We start from the raw sequence: 19354 nt of genomic DNA on the forward strand, positions 1-19354 counted from the left end.
GGAGGAGCTGAGCTTTTTGAGATGACCCCCACCCTCACTCCATGTTAATTTATATAAGCCCTTGGTTTATATTTCACATCATATCATTTCAAAATACTTCCAAAATTAACGAATATCCTTCTGTTTTCACAAGATCTAAAAGGAAGTAGCGACTCAATTTTATGTAGAGTGTAATCAGCTTTTAAGAGATCCTTTTTAGTTTCTATTCTATTATGGTGTCTGTAAAAGGTAGCACAAAAACATCTCTGTAACATTTCTTTTAGGACAGTTTTTTTTTTTTAAACAAACACTTCTGAGATTTTTGTTTACACTAGCAGACTAATGAAACAATTAGAGAACAGCTCATTTAGATCACAGAAGAACTCTCTAATTCAATGTGTTGCGATAATTTTGTTGTCCATAGGAATGCTTAGTAGAAATGGTGTCAGGACAGATCTCTATACTTACCATAAAGTTAACAGTTCATTTAGGAATGTATATATTTTGTATTAGTTGGATTTTTTTAAACTACAGAATGCTAATATTTACTAAATATAGTCTTAATTTGATTATGATTTTAACACCAATAATTCAGAAATGCTTATACAAAGCCTTAGTTTTATTTTAATCAAGTTTATAATTGAATAGAACAGATATGTAAGCACTTATATTTGAAGTTTTGATAAGTGGAATATTGAAATTAGCAGACAGTGATTTTCTGCTGTTTTTTTTTTCAATATGGTATAAAGTGGTAGAAGGATAAAGTTGAAAGATGTCAAATTTAATTAGGATAGCATTAACCCATGTAGTTCTATCATTCGGTAAGTAAGTAGATAAACAATGATGTCACTATTCTCTTTGCCTCTGCTTTTCCTGCTTTTAATAGCTGTTTAGCTGTTTCTGGGAACTCTTAACACCTGCTCAGGGGGCCAAATGAGGCATGCTTTGGGGAGGTAAGCATTAATATTAATCTTCTCTTTTAGGTTTTGATTTTGGTGTGCGTCAGAATGGTGAACGGGTTAATCACGTCAACCTCCCTCCTTGGGCACGTAACGATCCTCGTCTTTTTATCCTCATTCATCGACAGGCTCTAGAGTCTGACTACGTATCCCAGAACATCTGTCAGTGGATTGACTTGGTATTCGGGTATAAGCAAAAAGGGAAAGCTTCTGTTCAAGCCATCAACGTTTTTCATCCTGCTGTAAGTGACTCTTTTAAAAATATGCATTTATATAAGGCAAAACCTGAATAAAAGGTCAGCTGTTGGGCTGTTTCTTTAAAATACCCATTATCAGAGAGAATTGGCAACAGCCTAAACTGTTACCCAAGACTTTTCAGGTTTTGTATTTCACCTCTTGAAAAATGACTGAGATGCTATCCATCAGGGGTTCCTCAGGACCATCCCCAGGCTGGATGAGGACTTAAAGACTCAGCAAATAGTTGTACTTACAGACGGTTTATTACAGTGATGGATACAATTCAAAATCAGCAAAAGGAAAATGCATAAGGCAAAGCTGGAGGATACTGGGCTCCAGTTTCCAAGAATCTTCTCCCAATAAATAACAAAGAACATGCTTATTTCCACCAGCAACATGCATAATGTTGTTTAGCAGGGCAGCCCATTAGAGAGTAGGAGCCCAGGATTTTTATTAAGGGCTGGTCACAAAAACGCTCTCTCACATGTACTGAAATCCCAGGCTCCCAGAAGGAGATCAGGTGTTCAGTATAAGCCACATTGTTTGTGCAAACATTTTTGGCACAGTAAGCCACTCTTATCCCATTAGGAACTCTCCTGAAATCCGTGTTTCCATGTACCAGCCAAGGGCCAACCTTGTAAGCAGACCTGTCCAGGGAGGGCAGTTAGGGCCTGCCATGGTAACTTCAGCACAATATCAATTCCTCTAAGTAGAATTGTTACACTTTCACATATACTTTTTGATGATGTTAGATAGGCTGCCTTCTATTTTAAAAAATCTTATCCATTAAGGAAACATTTAATTTGCTAAACTCTGGGTGTATGAAGGTGAGTAAGATTTAAGTGGGGACAGAAGGGTGAGAAGGAATGTTTGGGTGGTGGTGCCTGGATGGATTTGGTAGTGGGGGTCCAGATTAGGCCTCTAGAACAAAATTCCTCAAGGAATGGGGCAAAAAGGCAAATGATATGGACAAAGCTATTGCCTGGTGTTGCCTAGTGGCCACTCAGAGACAGTGAGTATAGCAGAGTAGCCATTAATCCACTATGTAAGGCATTTAGCCTCTCTGCTTTCCTAATGTTATAATCAGGAAGTAGGGTGAGACTGACTCGGACTTCCCCTCCAGCTATACTTCTCTGCGTAGGTTTAAGGAGTGTTTGTAACAAATGCAGGGAAAATGCACACCTGAACCTATGGTTATGTGCTCTGTACCTGGGCTGATTTATGCCAGAGACCCATTCCTAACTAGCAATTTCAAAATAAAATTCTCTTTAGTCCATTTTGCTCACTAATTATTTTAAGTATCTTTACAATAACAGAAAATTTAATTCCTTCAGAGACTTAAAGGTCTAGAAGAGAGTAAGATTTACTGATGACTCTGATAAGAGAAATGCTGTGGCACAGTGTTTTGGAAAAGGGGATAATACAGCTTAGTGGGTGAATAATTTTCTACATAAGAGTAGTATAGGAGAGGGAGGGGCAAGACGGCGGAAGAGTAGGGTCGCCAAATCACCTGTCTCCACCAAATTACCTAGAAAACCTTCAAATTACCCTGAAAATCTATTAATTCGGCCTGAGATTTAAAGAGAGACCAGCTGGAATGCTACAGTGAGAAGAGTTTGCTATCAAGGTAGGAAGACGGGGAAAAAAGAAATAAAGACACAAAAGGCCTCCGAGGGGGAGGGGCCCGTGAGGAGCCGGGCGGAGGCCGGGGCGAGTGTCCCCAGGACAGGAGAGCCCCGTCCCGGAGGAGCAGGAGCTGCACCAACCTTCCCGGGGGAAAGGGGCTCGCAGGGAGGTGGAACAGGACCCAGGAGGGCGAGGATGCCCTCGGGCTCCCCGGGACAGTAACAGACACCTGCGCCCCGGGAGAGTGCACCGAGCTCCCTAAGGGCTGCAGCCCGCACCGCGGGACCCGGAGCAGCTCGGGGGGGTGGCTCGGGGGCGGCTCCGCGGAGGGGGCTGCGGGGCGGGAGCAGCTGGGGGGGCTCGGGGGCGGCTCCGCGGAGGGGGCTGCGGGGCGGGAGCGCGAATCCAACAGCGCGGGCTTCGGAGCACAGGGCGCGGGGACACAGCCCAGGATCCGGCCTGCCCCGGGACAGGCAGAGGCCGGGAGGTCCCAGGACAGCGAGGACGCTCCTGCCCCAGCTGAGCAGATCAGCGGCCCCGCCCCGGAGCCTCCAGGCCCTGCAGACAGTAGTTCCTGCGGGAGCTGAATCCAGGACTCCAGAGCTGCCGCAGCCACTGGGGTTGTGCCTCCTGCCCCCTCACGGGGTAAACAACCCCCACTGAGCCCTGCACCAGGCAGGGGCAGAGCAGCTCCCCCAACTGCTAACACCTGAAAATCAGCACAGCAGGCCCCTCCCCCAGAAGACCAGCTAGACGGACAACTTCCAGGGGAAGCCAAGGGACTTAAAGTACACAGAATCAGAAGATACTCCCCCGTGGTTCTTTTTTTTTTTTTTTTTTGCTTTTTGCTTTTTGATTTGTTTCCTTCCCCCACCCCCCTTTTTTCTCCTTTCTTTCTTTTTCTTTCTCTTTTTCTTCTTTTTTTTTCGTTTTTTTTTCTTCCTTTTTTTTCTCTTTCTCTTTTCTTTCCTTCTTTCTCTCCTCTCTTTTTCTCCTTTTCCCAATACAACTTGCTTTTGGCCACTCTGCACTGAGCAAAATGACTAGAAGGAAAACCTCACCTCAAAAGAAAGAATCAGAAACAGTCCTCTCTCCCACAGAGTTACAAAATCTGGATTACAATTCAATGTCAGAAAGCCAATTCAGAAGCACTATTATACAGCTACTGGTGGCTCTAGAAAAAAGGATAAAGGACTCAAGAGACTTCATGACTGCAGAATTTAGAGCTAATCAGGCAGAAATTAAAAATCAGTTGAATGAGATGCAATCCAAACTAGAAGTCCTAACGACGAGGGTTAAGGAGGTGGAAGAACGAGTGAGTGACATAGAAGACAAGTTGATAGCAAAGAGGGAAACTGAGGAAAAAAAGAGACAAACAATTAAAAGACCATGAAGATAGATTAAAGGAAATAAACGACAGCCTGAGGAAGAAAAACCTACGTTTAATTGGGGTTCCCGAGGGTGCCGAAAGGGCCACAGGGCCAGAATATGTATTTGAACAAATTCTAGCTGAAAACTTTCCTAATCTGGGAAGGGAAACAGGCATTCAGATCCAGGAAATAGAAAGATCCCCCCCTAAAATCAATAAAAACCGTTCAACACCTCGACATTTAATAGTGAAGCTTGCAAATTCCAAAGATAAAGAGAAGATCCTTAAAGCAGCAAGAGACAAGAAATCCCTGACTTTTATGGGGAGGAGTATTAGGGTAACAGCAGACCTCTCCACAGAGACCTGGCCGGCCGGTAAGGGCTGGCAGGATATATTCAGGGTCCTGAATGAGAAGAACATGCAACCAAGAATACTTTATCCAGCAAGGCTCTCATTCAAAATGGAAGGAGAGATAAAGAGCTTCCAAGACAGGCAGCAACTGAAAGAATATGTGACCTCCAAACCAGCTCTGCAAGAAATTTTAAGGGGGACTCTTAAAATTCCCCTTTAAGAAGAAGTTCAGTGGAACATTCCACAAAAACAAGGACTGAATAGTTATCATGATGACACTAAATTCATATCTCTCAATAGTAACTCTGAATGTGAACGGGCTTAATGACCCCATCAAAAGGCGCAGGGTTTCAGACTGGATAAAAAAGCAGGACCCATCTATTTGCTGTCTACAAGAGACTCATTTTAGACAGAAGGACACCTACAGCCTGAAAATAAAAGGTTGGAGAACCATTTACCATTCGAATGGTCCTCAAAAGAAAGCAGGGGTAGCCATCCTTATATCAGATAAACTAAAATTTACCCCAAAGACTGTAGTGAGAGATGAAGAGGGACACTATATCATACTTAAAGGATCTATCCAAGAAGAGGACATAACAATCCTCAATATATATGCCCCGAATGTGGGAGCTGCCAAATATATAAATCAATTATTAACCAAAGTGAAGAAATACTTAGATAATAATACACTTATACTTGGTGACTTCAATCTAGCTCTTTCTATACTTGATAGGTCTTCTAAGCAAAACATCTCCAAAGAAACGAGAGCTTTAAATGATACACTGGACCAGATGGATTTCACAGATATCTACAGAACTTTACATCCAAACTCAACTGAATACACATTCTTCTCAAGTGCACATGGAACTTTCTCCAGAATAGACCACATACTGGGTCACAAATCGGGTCTGAACCGATACCAAAAGATTGGGATCGTCCCCTGCATATTCTCAGACCATAATGCCTTGAAATTAGAACTAAATCACAACAAGAAGTTTGGAAGGACCTCAAACACGTGGAGGTTAAGGACCATCCTGCTAAAAGATGAAAGGGTCAACCAGGAAATTAAGGAAGAATTAAAAAGATTCATGGAAACTAATGAGAATGAAGATACACCCATCCAAAATCTTTGGGATGCAGCAAAAGCAGTCCTAAGGGGGAAATACATCGCAATACAAGCATCCATTCAAAAACTGGAAAGAACTCAAATACAAAAGCTAACCTTACACATAAAGGAACTAGAGAAAAAACAGCAAATAGATCCTACACCCAAGAGAAGAAGGGAGTTAATAAAGATTCGAGCAGAACTCAACGAAATCGAGACCAGAAGAACTGTGGAACCAGATCAACAGAACCAGGAGTTGGTTCTTTGAAAGAATTAATAAGATAGATAAACCATTAGCCAGCCTTATTAAAAAGAAGAGAGAGAAGACTCAAATTAATAAAATCATGAATGAGAAAGGAGAGATCACTACCAACACCAAGGAAATACGAACGATTTTAAAAACATATTATGAACAGCTATACGCCAATAAATTAGGCAATCTAAGAGAAATGGACGCATTCCTGGAAAGCCACAAACTACCAAAACTGGAACAGGAAGAAATAGAAAACCTAAACAGGCCAATAACCAGGGAGGAAATTGAAGCAGTCATCAAAAACCTCCCAAGACGTAAGAGTCCAGGGCCAGATGGCTTCCCAGGGGAATTTTATCAAACGTTTAAAGAAGAAACCATACCTATTCTCCTAAAGCTGTTTGGAAAGATAGAAAGAGGTGGAGTACTTCCAAATTCGTTCTATGAGGCCAGCATCACCTTAATTCCAAAACCAGACAAAGACCCCACCAAAAAGAATTACAGACCAATATCCCTGATGAACATGGATGCAAAAATTCTCAACAAGATACTGGCCAATAGGATCCAAGAGTACATTAAGAAAATTATTCACCATGACCAAGTAGGATTTATCCCTGGGACACAAGGCTGGTTCAACACCCGTAAAACAATCAATGTGATTCATCATATCAGCAAGAGAAAAACCAAGAACCATATGATCCTATCAATAGATGCAGAGAAAGCATTTGACAAAATACAGCACCCATTTCTGATCAAAACTCTTCAGAGTGTAGGGATAGAGGGAACATTCCTCGACATCTTAAAAGCCATCTATGAAAAGCCCACAGCAAATATCATTCTCAATGGGGAAGCACTGGGAGCCTTTCCCCTAAGATCAGGAACAAGACAGGGATGTCCACTCTCACCACTGCTGTTCAACATAGTACTGGAGGTCCTAGCCTCAGCAATCAGACAACAAAAAGACATTAAAGGCATTCAAATTGGCAAAGAAGAAGTCAAACTCTCCCTCTTCGCCGATGACATGATAGTCTACATAGAAAACCCAAAAGTCTCCACCCCAAGATTGCTAGAACTCATACAGCAATTCGGTAGCATGGCAGGATACAAAATCAATGCCCAGAAATCAGTGGCATTTCTATACACTAACAATGAGACTGAAGAAAGAGAAATTAAGGAGTCAATCCCATTTACAATTGCACCCAAAAGCATAAGATACCTAGGAACAACCCTAACCAAAGAGGTAAAGGATCTATACCCTAAAAACTACAGAACACTTCTGAAAGAAATTGAGGAAGACACAAAGAGATGGAAAAATATTCCATGCTCATGGATTGGCAGAATTAATATTGTGAAAATGTCAATGTTACCCAGGGCAATATACACGTTTAATGCAATCCCTATCAAAATACCATGGACTTTCTTCAGAGAGTTAGAACAAATTATTTTAAGATTTTTGTGGAATCAGAAAAGACCCCGAATAGCCAGGGTAATTTTAAAAAAGAAAACCATATCTGGGGGCATCACAATGCCAGATTTCAGGTTGTACTACAAAGCTGTGGTCATCAAGACAGTGTGGTCCTGGCACAAAAACAGACACATAGATCAATGGAACAGAATAGAGAACCCAGAAGTGGACCCTGAACTTTATGGTCAACTAATATTCGATAAAGGAGGAAAGACTATCCATTGGAAGAAAGACAGTCTCTTCAATAAATGGTGCTGGGAAAATTGGACATCCACATGCAGAAGAATGAAACTAGACCACTCTCTTGCACCATACACAAAGATAAACTCAAAATGGATGAAAGATCTAAATGTGAGACAAGATTCCATCAAAATCCTAGAGAAGAACACAGGCAACACCCTTTTTGAACTCGGCCATAGTAACTTCTTACAAGATACACCCACGAAGGCAAAAGAAACAAAAGCAAAAATGAACTATTGGGACTTCATCAAGATAAGAAGCTTTTGCACAGCAAAGGATACAGTCAACAAAACTCAAAGACAACCTACAGAATGGGAGAAGATATTTGCAAATGACATATCAGATAAAGGGCTAGTTTCCAAGATCTATAAAGAACTTATTAAACTCAACACCAAAGAAACAAACAATCCAATCATGAAATGGGCAAAAGACATGAACAGAAATCTCACAGAGGAAGACATAGACATGGCCAACATGCACATGAGAGAATGCTCTGCATCACTTGCCATCAGGGAAATACAAATCAAAACCACAATGAGATACCACCTCACACCAGCGAGAATGGGGCAAATTAACAAGGCAGGAAACAACAAATGTTGGAGAGGATGCGGAGAAAAGGGAACCCTCTTACACTGTTGGTGGGAATGTGAACTGGTGCAGCCACTCTGGAAAACTGTGTGGAGGTTCTTCAAACAGTTAAAAATATACCTGCCCTACGACCCAGCAATTGCACTGTTGGGGATTTACCCCAAAGATACAAATGCAATGAAACGCCGGGACACCTGCACCCCGATGTTTATAGCAGCAATGGCCACGATAGCCAAACTGTGGAAGGAGCCTCGGTGTCCAACGAAAGATGAATGGATAAAGAAGATGTGGTTTATGTATACAATGGAATATTACTCAGCTATTAGAAATGACAAATACCCACCATTTGCTTCAACGTGGATGGAACTGGAGGGTATTATGCTGAGTGAAGTAAGTCAGTCAGAGAAGGAGAAACATTATATGTTCTCATTCATTTGGGGAATATAAATAATAGTGAAAGGGAATATAAGGGAAGGGAGAAGAAATGAGTGGGAAATATCAGAAAGGGAGACAGAACGTAAAGACTGCTAACTCTGGGAAACGAACTAGGGGTGGTAGAAGGGGAGAAGGGCGGGGGGTAGGAGTGAATGGGTGACGGGCACTGGGGTTTATTCTGTATGTTAGTAAATTGAACACCAATAAAAAATAAATTAAAAAAAAAGAGTAGTATAAAGTAAAGGCAAGGCTTCAGGTGTAATTTTTTACCTTCATTTATATTTGATCTAAAATATAACTTTAAAAGCAATTAGGAATTTTGACATTAACCTCATTATAGGGCAGCCCGAGTGGCTCAGCAGTTTAGTGCTGCCTTCAGCCTAGGGTCATGCCTGGAGACCTAGGATGGAGTCCCACATCAGGATCCCTGCGTGGAGCCTGCTTCTCCCTCTGCCTGTGTCTCTGTCTCTATCACTATCTCTCATGAATAAATAAATAAAATCTTTTAAAAAATTTTTAAAAAATAACTCATTATACTCTGCCTATAATCCTAACATATCTTTTCAATTATTCTTATGTAAAATTCACATTAACAGTATCTGCATGCTGAAATATCCCACATAATTGTCATTTTACTGGAATTTTTGTCACTATTTCTTTGGGACTTTGAGGTTTAAAAAGAGTAGAGTTTATGCCATTGTTCTAGGACTATGATAACATTCAATTCACAGAGCCAGAGAAAGTAGAGTGATTAAGTGTACAGTCTCTGAATTCAGAATTGAGTTCAAACCCTCATCCTGTGATGCTGCCACTTGCCTTGTGACCTTGGGCAAATAGCTTAACCTCCCTGTAACTAAATATACAAATTTGTAAAATGTGAACAATAATACCAACCTCATAAATAAGGAAGGCAATTCATACAGGATAATGTCTGCCGAGGAACTAAGTATAAATAAATGTTAATCTTTTTTTTTTTAATAAATGTTAATCTTGTTAAAGAATGTAGAAATGCTAATATATAAGATTCACTTAGAAATTGATACCATAGAATAGAGAAACACTATTTTCATTTTTTAAAATATTTTATTTATTTATTCATGAGAGACACAGAGTGCACACGAGAGAGGCAGAGACACAGGCAGAGGGAGAAGCAGGCTCCATGCAGGGAGCCCGACGTGGGACTCAATCCTGGGTCTCCAGGGTCATGCCCTGGACTGAAGGTGGCGCTAAACCGCTGAGCTACCTGGATTGCCCGAGAAACACTATTTTCAAATAAATTTTTTAAAGCCCTGGCTAGAGGATTATTCCAGTCTTCATTTGAATTTTTGAGTATACCATGTCAAGCAGCCTTTAAGAATGACCATGCTTAGGGCAGCCCTGGTGGCTCAGTGGTTTAGCACTGTCTTCAGCCCAGGGCATGATCCTGGAGACCCTGGATCAAGTCCCACATCAGGCTCCCTGTATGGAGCCTGCAGAATTCTCCCTCTCTGTGTCTCTCATGAATAAATAAATAAAATCTTAAAAAAAAAAAAAAAGACCATGCTTAGATAAGCATTTATAATAAGTATTTGATCTCTTGTGGTGGCAGCGGGGGTGGTGGACACAAGAAGAGTAGTGCTGATTATTTAACTTCCAAAGAATCTTTGAAATTTTATTTTGGCATTTATAGAAAGGTAATGTCTAGATATGTAATAAAATTGGCTACGCCTGATGAAATGCTAAAAGGCTCATTGTACAAGTGCATATGCACAGAACATGAAAAATCTGTACCAGCTCCTGACTGTTAGTTGTAGAAGTAAAGAAGGAAATGCGCATCACTCTCCATCTGACTGCAGGGGATGACAACAGGGGGAAGAAAAGTGTAATAGTGCTCTTTACATAACAGAGCTTACAATTTTCACCACACTTTTTCAGTCACCCACAGTTTTCGTTAGAACCTAAATGATACTCTCTTGAACTACCTACCAACATCGTATCTTAACGTCATTTTTGCCTTTTCTATATATCACTTTAAACAAATGACTTTTTTCATAATTTAGTATTATACATAAAGTCTTTTTTTTTTTTTTTTTTTTTTTTATTCCAAACCTGAAGGAGAAAGAAAAGGACCATGGCAAGTCCTGAATCTTTACTCCTCTTCCAGGCTGATTATTGCCCTGCCCCCCAGCCACCACCACCTGCTTTCTCTTCAGCTTCGTGTCATAAGAAGGATGCTAGCATGAAGGACTTTGCTTGGGTTTCAATGATACTACTGTTAAAATTCCTGACTCCTCTGCCCAGGAAAAAGGGATAGATAGAGACCTCAAAAATCTAGGCTCCTTACTAATTTCTATATATTGGTGAGAAAACATGCCTCAGTAGTTGATATTCATAGACCTCTCCAAGATGATGTATGTGAGTGAAGGGAACGAAAAATTCTTTCTCTGCCCTTCAAGATCTTCTAGCTAGACTAAGAGTTAGGTTTACATAAGACAGATTCATAGGAAAAAAAACTCCAAAGTTTAATTATGTTCACACAGAGGCTCAATAATGAAATTAAGACCTAATGAAATGACCAAGGCAGGCAGTTTCTATACTTTTTAGACAAAAAGACAATAAATCTGTGAAGAATTGATGGGACAAAGAAAACTTAACTTTGAGAGCTTTAATTTGTAAGGATTTCTAAACAGAATTTGGGCTGGGGTATTAAATTAGTAAAAAGTAACAAGCATTGTTTATACAGCCTTTTCCACTCTAAATTTCCCATCTCCGGTGATAAAGATGCCTCTTTAGTTCCTGCTATGGGGAGGGTACCTTTCACATGGGAAATTTATTTCTTGCTTGCAGGGGGACAGGGGAGGGTCTGGGTCTTCTTACACAGGCTATCTCCTAAGTAACTTTTATTTAAAATGAAATTGATATGCCTGGGTGGCTCAGTTGGTTAAGCATCTGAGTCTTGAATTTGGCTCAGGTCATGATCTCAGGGTTGTGAGATTGAGCCCCATGCTTAGGATTCTCCTTTTCCCTCTCTCTGCCCCTCCCCCACTTCCTGTGCATGCACTTGCATCCTCTTGCACTCTCTCTCTCTCTCTGTCTTTCAAATAAGTGGTAAATCTTTAAAATAAACTAACCAATATGCCAAAGTGCCCCATCTTTGGGCAGGCTGCCCTTGGCCCCTACATGAGTTAGCAACAGAAAATCATCCTGTGAAACCAGCCATTGTGTCTTGAAAGAAGAGGAATCAGAATCTTTCTTTAAGCATATTAATGTCAAAGAACAAAAGAGTATTCGGATAGCACATAATTTCAGGCAGATACAAATGGCTTTGAACTTCTAGTCCTCATTTCTACAAACTGAGAAAATCAGGGTGGGGCAGGATCCTCTACTCTTCTTCTGCCTCTTTGTTGCCATAACCTGAAAATTACATTGTCTTGTTCAGTTTTGTTGACCACCTGAAATCGTTTTGACTAACCCCTTCATTTTAGTTTTCTGACCATTATTTGACAGGCAGCTACAGAAAAAATATATACACTTGCTAATCTGCTTGTTATTTTGGATCAACTTAAGTGAAAATCTTGCTTATTTTTTCATCAGTCTTCATTGAAAGACAAGACCAAAGAAAAGCCTCATTTGTTTTTTTAAATTGAGGTATAATTGACAAAAAATATTATATTAGTCTCTGATATACAACATAATGATTTGATATTTGTAGATATTCTGGGATGACCACCACAATACATCCAGTTAATATCCATCACCATATATAGTTACAGAATTATTTTTCTTTTGAGGAGAACTTTTAAGATTTATTCTTATAGCAGCTTTCAAATATGCAATGTGGTCTTATTAGCTATAGTCACCATGCTATACAGTACATCCCAGGATGTATTTCATAACTGAAAGTTTGTACCTTCTGACACTCTCAACCCACTCCACCCACCTCCTACCCTTCACTTCTGACAACCACCAATCTGTTCTCTGTATCCTTGAGCTTGGTTTATTGTTTTTTGTTTGTTCATTTGTTTGTTTAGATTCCAGTATAATTGAAATCATATGGTATTTGTCTTTCTCTCACTTATTGCACATAGCATAATGCCCTCAAGGCCTATCCGTGTTATCACAAGATTTCATTCTCTTTTATGGCTGAATAATATTCCTCTGTGTGTGTGTGTGTGTATGTGTGTGTGTGTGTGTGTCACATTTTCTTTATCCATTTTCCACAAGTGGACACTTAAGTAGTTTCCGTATCTTGGCTATTGTAATATATATAATAATGTTGCAGTACACATCAGGAGTACCTATCTTTTCCAACTAGTGTTTTTGTTTTCTTCAGATAAATACCCAGAAGTGGAATTTCTAGATCATAGAAATGTTAACTTTTTAACATTTTAACTTTTGAGGAATCTCCATACTATTTTCCACAGTGGGTACACCATTTTACATTCCCACCAACTGAGCAAACATTCCTCTCTCTCCACATCCTCACCAACACTTGTTATTTTTTTTAAAGATTTTATTTATTTATGCATGAGAGACATAGAGAGAGAGAGGCAGAGACACAGGCAGAGGTAGAAGCAGGCTCCCTGCAGGGAGCCCTATGTGGAACTCCATCCTGGGCCTCCAGGATCAGGCCCTGGGCTGAAGGCGGCACTAAACCATTGAGCCACCAGGGCTGCCCCCAACACTTGTTATTTCCTGTCTTTTTTGGTAGTAGTCATTCTGACAGGTTATCAGGTGATATCCCATTGTGGTTTTGATTTGCATTTCCCTGATGATGAGTGATACTGAGCATTTTTTCATGTGTCTCTTGGCCATCTGTATGTCTTCTTTGAAAAATATCTATTCAGATTTTCTGCCCATCTTTTAATCAGGTTTTTTTGTTGTTGTTGTTGTTTTGCTGTTGAGTTGTAGGAGTTCTTTGTATTTTTTGGCTATAAATCTTTTTATTAGAAGTATGATTTGGGAATATTTTCTCCTATTCAGTAGGTTGACTTTTCATTTTACTGATGATTTCCTTTGCTGTGCATATAAATGAAGTCTTCTATGATATCTTTTGGTCTTAAATTAAAAGTTGGTTTTATAGGGCATCCGTGGGTGGCTCAGTGGTTGAGCATCTGCCTTCGGCCCTGGAGGCAGAGTGTGATCCTGGAGTCCAGGGATCGAGTCCCACATCAGGCTCCCTGCGTGGAGCCTGCTTCTCCCTCTGCCTGTGTTTCTGCCTCTCTCTCTCTCTCTCTCTCTCTCTCTCTGTGTGTGTGTGTGTGTGTGTGTCTCATGAATAAATAAATAAAATCTTTAAAAAAAGTTTTATAAACATACATAATTAGCACCAATCAACCAAGACACATTATTTTCATTTCCCCTTTCAGAAACTTCAATTACTTTACTTATGTTCTTCTCTCAGTGGGACCAAGAATACTTCTATTCTTCCCTCAGTGAACCAGGAACTAATCAAAAACATTTTAAAATCATTTCCATTTGAAAAAGAGGATAGTAAACTACCACCTAGAGAATAAAACAAGTTGCTGTTTCCCCTTTGGTGGTCTTGTATTTTATATACCTCTTGTTCTCTTGTACTCTTTCACTCTTTAGACATATTTTGGAATGGATGTCTCTGCAGTTGAAGATCCAGTTCAGCGGCGCGCACTAGAAACCATGATAAAAACCTACGGCCAGACCCCTCGTCAGTTGTTCCAGTCAGCCCATGCCAGCAGACCTGGGTCCAAGCTCAACCTTGAAGGAGAGCTTCCTGCTGCTGTGGGCTTGTTGGTGCAGTTTGCTTTCAGGGAAACCCGAGAACAGGTCAAAGAAATTACCTATCCGGTATGGCATTTGAATTTCTTTTTTCTTTTAATTTAAATTAATTTGCCAACATATAACACCCAGTGCTCATCCCATCACGTGCCCCCCAATGCCTGTCACCCACTAACCCTATCCCTTGGCCCTCCTTCCCTCCAGTGATCCTCAGCTTGTTTCCCAGAGTCAGGAGTCTCTCATGGTTTGTCTTCCTCACTCATTTTTCCCAGTTTCCCCTTCTTCCCTTATGGCCCCTTTTACTATTTCTTATATTCCACCTATGAGTGAAACCAAATGATAAACTGTGGAAGGAGCCAAGATATCCTTTGACAGATGAATGGATAAAGAAGATATGGTATATATACAATGGAATATTACTCAGCCATCAGAAGGGATGAATACCTACCATTTACATCAATGTGTTGGAAGTAGAGGGTATTATGCTGCGTAAAATAAGTCAATCAGGGATCCCTGGGGGGTGCAGCGGTTTGGCTCCTGCCTTTGGCCCAGGGCGCAATCCTGGAGACCCGGGGTCGAATCCCACGTCGGGCTCCCGGTGCATGGAGCCTGCTTCTCCCTCTGCCTATGTGTCTGCCTCTCTCTCTCTCTCTCTCTCTCTCTCTGTGTGACTATCATAAATAAATAAAAATTAAAAAAAAAATAAGTCAATCAGAGAAAGACAATTATCATTTGGCATTTGAATTTCAATAGAATTCAACAAAAAGTTGATTCAATTCCACAGGCCCCTTCCAAGGCCCTAGGGACACCACAACTAATAGAATAGTTATAGCCAGAAGGTGTGCTGCAGCCATTGAACACAGAGGCACATCATTCACAGCAATATTCTGTGTGTAGTAAATGCTGTGTTAGTGATACAAGGGAGTGCTTTGGGGAACTCAGGTCTGATGGCCAACTCCCAGAGGACTCCTACCAGGGAAAGCCCCCCTGGGCAGTGACCTAAGAAGAACCTGCCAGCCAGAGGAGAGGAATTGTCCAGGACTGGAGAATAGTTTGTGTGTATGTGTATGGCTTTACACACATGCACAGCAGGGCCATGGCTATCTTCCACCAAAAGTACTAACTGTGGATGTTTTGGCTTACAATTAAGGGAGGACCTTACTTATGTCTTTGGCCTCCCTAGATTGTAATGGTAAAAAGTATTGCCATAATTTTTACTTTGAAATACAAAACTAAAGCAGGCAAACCTTAAGAGTAAAATGGATTCTAACCCTCAACTGAATTCTTCATCATTAAAGCAGCATGCGATGGGAGACTGTGAATTACTATAAAATGTAAGGGTTGCAGAGGGGAATGGCAGAAAATGAAAAGGTGCTAGATGGTTGGGAAGAATCTTAGTGGAGAGAGAAGCAACACATCCCCAACTGCAGGAAACCATGACCCATTTTAAGAGAAAATGGTTTTCACAGACCTTGTTTTGACAATCATTTCTTAAAATAATGTTACTTAAATATACTAAATATAGAACGCAGAACATATGTAAATTTTTATGCTCATAGCTCACATGTCAAATTTGCCTGTTAAACCAAAGTGATACAACCAATAAAATTCAAATTTAAAGCATCAGTATGGTAGTATTTGCCAAAACCAGATCACCGATGTTGTGTTTCAGAGTTAAGAGTTATTCTATTCTTTTATCATGTCAAAATAATTTAATAGCACATCCCTGAAAAGTAATAGATTCCATTTGATTTACACTATACTTAGTGCTAGCTAACTTTGCAGCTGGTACATGTAAAGATCTGAGCTGTGTGTCCTCTCAGAATAGGAGCCTGGTACTGACCTGCCTCATTCCACTCACAATCTTTGTGTTGACTGTTCCCTCCACCTAGGATGGCCTGTCCCCAAACAAGCCCCACTTTGCTCTCTCATTTCTTTCAGTTCTCTGCTCAGATGTCCCTTCCTCAGTTCCCTGATCACAAATCACAAATCTAAGTTAGCAGCTCCAACACTCTCCCTTCCCTCTTCAAAGAGCTTTCAGCACCTGATGTGAATGCCTCTATTTCTTGTCTGCCCCTCATCCCAGCTAGAACACAACTCCATGAGGACTGGGCTTTGTCTGTATTCTCATCACTGTGTCTAGCAAGAAGAAGCATATATTTCTATATGCTAAGTATGGGGGAAGTAAAAAAATATAAAATAATCCTTGCCTACAAAGAGTTTATAATCAGGTTGCTTACTCTTTGTTTAGAATTTAAATTAAATTAGTCATTCTATATTTAATACTTTTATTTTTTTTTTAATCATACTTTTTACTTTCCTTTTAGAGTCCTTTGTCATGGATAAAAGGCTTAAAGTGGGGGGAGTATGTGGGTTCTCCAAGTGCTCCAGTACCTGTGGTCTGTTTCAGCCAGCCCCATGGAGAAAGATTTGGTTCTCTCCAGGCTCTACCCACCAGGGCCATCTGTGGTTTGTCCCAAAATTTCTGTCTTCTGATGACATACAGCAAAGAACAAGGTAAAAGAAAACATAATGAGAATCTCTCTAGGTATATTTTTCATGAGATTTGATGTTTCCAGCTTCTCTGTGCTGCTGTTTTGTTTTACTTGTAAGTTTTGAGTCCATGGTGAAAAATCGTTCAAATTTGTGGCTATTTAGTGCAAAGTAAGAATTAATCATACTGTATGAAAAAAAAAAGGATTAAATGCATTGCCATTTGAAATGAGAGGAATCAAAGGCCAGAATAAATGGTTATGCTCACAAGAGGAAAACAATATCAATCTTACAGCGATGTACCTTTTGAGGCTCTTGAATCCCAGAATAGGCAGTCTAATTTGACCAGCAAAACTAGTACTTCAGAAGGTATAGTCATGAGATTAAAACGAACAAGACAAGGAAGTCCTTGAAGATAGGTTTTAAAAACAGGTGTGCCTGGAAAGCGATGCTTTTCTCACCCTTTGTGTACTAACTCACTAACAGCAACACATGAAAAGTGCTGTAATTACTTTATGGTTAATGTAATTAACTATTTCGCTCAACATAAAAAAACTCTCCCTACTCCCTAGGCATGGGCTTTGGGCACTAAAATCTGTGAGAGGATGCTCAACTGTTCCTATCAAGTGTGTGCAGATTTACCTAAAAGCCAGCATGTGGTGGCTAGATGCCTCCTGACAGTCACACTGTGTTTAACATTATTTTTGATGCCCTGTCCTCCTTGGGCCTGTGTAGCCTTCCACCGTGGATAGCCCTGCACTATAAGGATGCATGTTACCCATGCTAAACAAGGACACTCAAAGAAATGAAGTGCGCTGGCTGGACCACAATTCTTTTTAGACTTACTCTTGTTTATATCATAGAATCAATGATTGCCTTTATACTTCTCAGTAGTAAAAGAGGCTGCTTACCATTTTATCTAAGTTTAGTGAATTAGTAGGATAAGATAAATCTGTTTAATTGTAATGATTGTGATATCAGTGGTTTATTTTCACCAATATGTTGCAATTAGCTGTGAGGTGTGTTACAAATAATTTACTACTAATACTTAAAGTACCAAATCTGTGAGTAATTAACCTTTAAAAAATTAAAGTGGATTGAAGTTTGTCTCTGTTGAGAAGAAGAAAAAGGGCAGTGTTACCAGTTAGCACGATGAGACCTAAATATGTCAAATGTAATTGTCAACCTATCTTATTTGTGCCACTATATTCAGAGCCCTTAATAGCTGTGTTCATTCAAATTGTACTTTATTCCCTTGTAGAATGTATTCGGGGTTTGCCAGCATCTAGGTTGTGTGGGGAAGTGGTATAATACAACCCATTATAATATACAACAGTATAATATAACAGATGCAAGACACTGGCCTCAGGAGGGGCAGTGCCTTGAGTTTGCATCCCACCCACCTCTGCAATTTAGTAGCTGTTTGACCTTGAGAAAATACTTAAACCTTCTAAATCCTGGCTTTTGATGTATACATTGGGAATAACAAAAGGATTTACTTCATAGGGTAATTTAGTGTAAAGATTAAATTAAATAGGGAATGATTAGCACAATTCCTGACTCGTTCTGAGTGCTCAGTAAAGTTCCATCAGGCTACACAGCACCCTGTGCCCAGGGACTGTGCGAGCTCTCATTGCTGCACCCAGCACACAAGAATGCACTGTATTGGCTTTGGGAGTAATAGCTCAGCTAGCAGATGGGAGTTTAGTCACATGCTACAGCTGCAAGGTGTTGAGTGCTATTTCATTGAGTAACTGGTTTTGCTGTGCTATACATGCATAAAACAATGTAACTAATAAGGTTTTGATATCTTAAACCCAGTGTAGGCCAATTACTTGAAAATTGTGCCTCCAAATTGCCTACAGTGCTTTCAGAATTTCAAAATATTCTTGCCTGGATCTCATTTGAGCCACAATGTCAGAATCTCTGATGCTCAAGTCCAAGCCTAGGCTTGCTGGATACGCCATTTTCTTGAGAACTCCTGTTTAAGATTCACTGCCTTAATATGTAAAGGAGGGACGCCTGGGTGGCTCAGCAGTTGAGCACCTGCCTTTGGCCCAGGGCATGATCCTGGAGTCCTGGGATCGAGTTCCATGTTGGGCTCCCTGCATGGAGCCTGCTTCTCTCTCTGCCTATGTCTCTGCCTCTCTCTGTGTCTCTCATGAATAAATAAATAAAATCCTTAAAAAATAATAAAGGAGAAGTTTATTTTTCTTAAAAAAAAAGAGAGAGAGAGAGAGAGAGGGAGATGGCGCATCTTATAAGTGCTAGAACAAGAAACTGGGGACAGTTACTAGATGTACTTCATTCATTGAGTGCCCACTACATGCCAAGCATTATGGTAGAATTTGATCAGCCCTGAGATTCATGGAATGTGATTGCTTTCCCTAGCAGCTTATATTTAGAGGAGCTTTTATTAAATGGGTATATTCCAACTCCTTTGTTGCAAAACTGATGTCAACATTTGGTATTGTACTCAACAAAAGAAAACAAAAATCTGAATTACATCTTCACTGTGCTATTG

General features: G+C 40.3%; 1 protein-coding gene across 1 annotated transcript in view; it reads left to right on the forward strand.

The window, feature by feature from the left end:
* The window catches only part of LYST (lysosomal trafficking regulator), a 189329-nt gene that overhangs the window by 148376 nt on the left and 21599 nt on the right, over positions 1–19354 (forward strand). The window contains exons 44-46 of the mRNA XM_025448651.3: positions 963–1180; positions 14176–14406; positions 16665–16854. Coding sequence (XP_025304436.1) covers positions 963–1180; positions 14176–14406; positions 16665–16854 — 639 coding nt within the window. The remainder of the gene's footprint in view (positions 1–962; positions 1181–14175; positions 14407–16664; positions 16855–19354) is intronic.

This window comes from Canis lupus, chromosome 4 (assembly GCF_003254725.2).
Source record: "Canis lupus dingo isolate Sandy chromosome 4, ASM325472v2, whole genome shotgun sequence".
Lineage (NCBI taxonomy): Eukaryota > Metazoa > Chordata > Mammalia > Carnivora > Canidae > Canis > Canis lupus.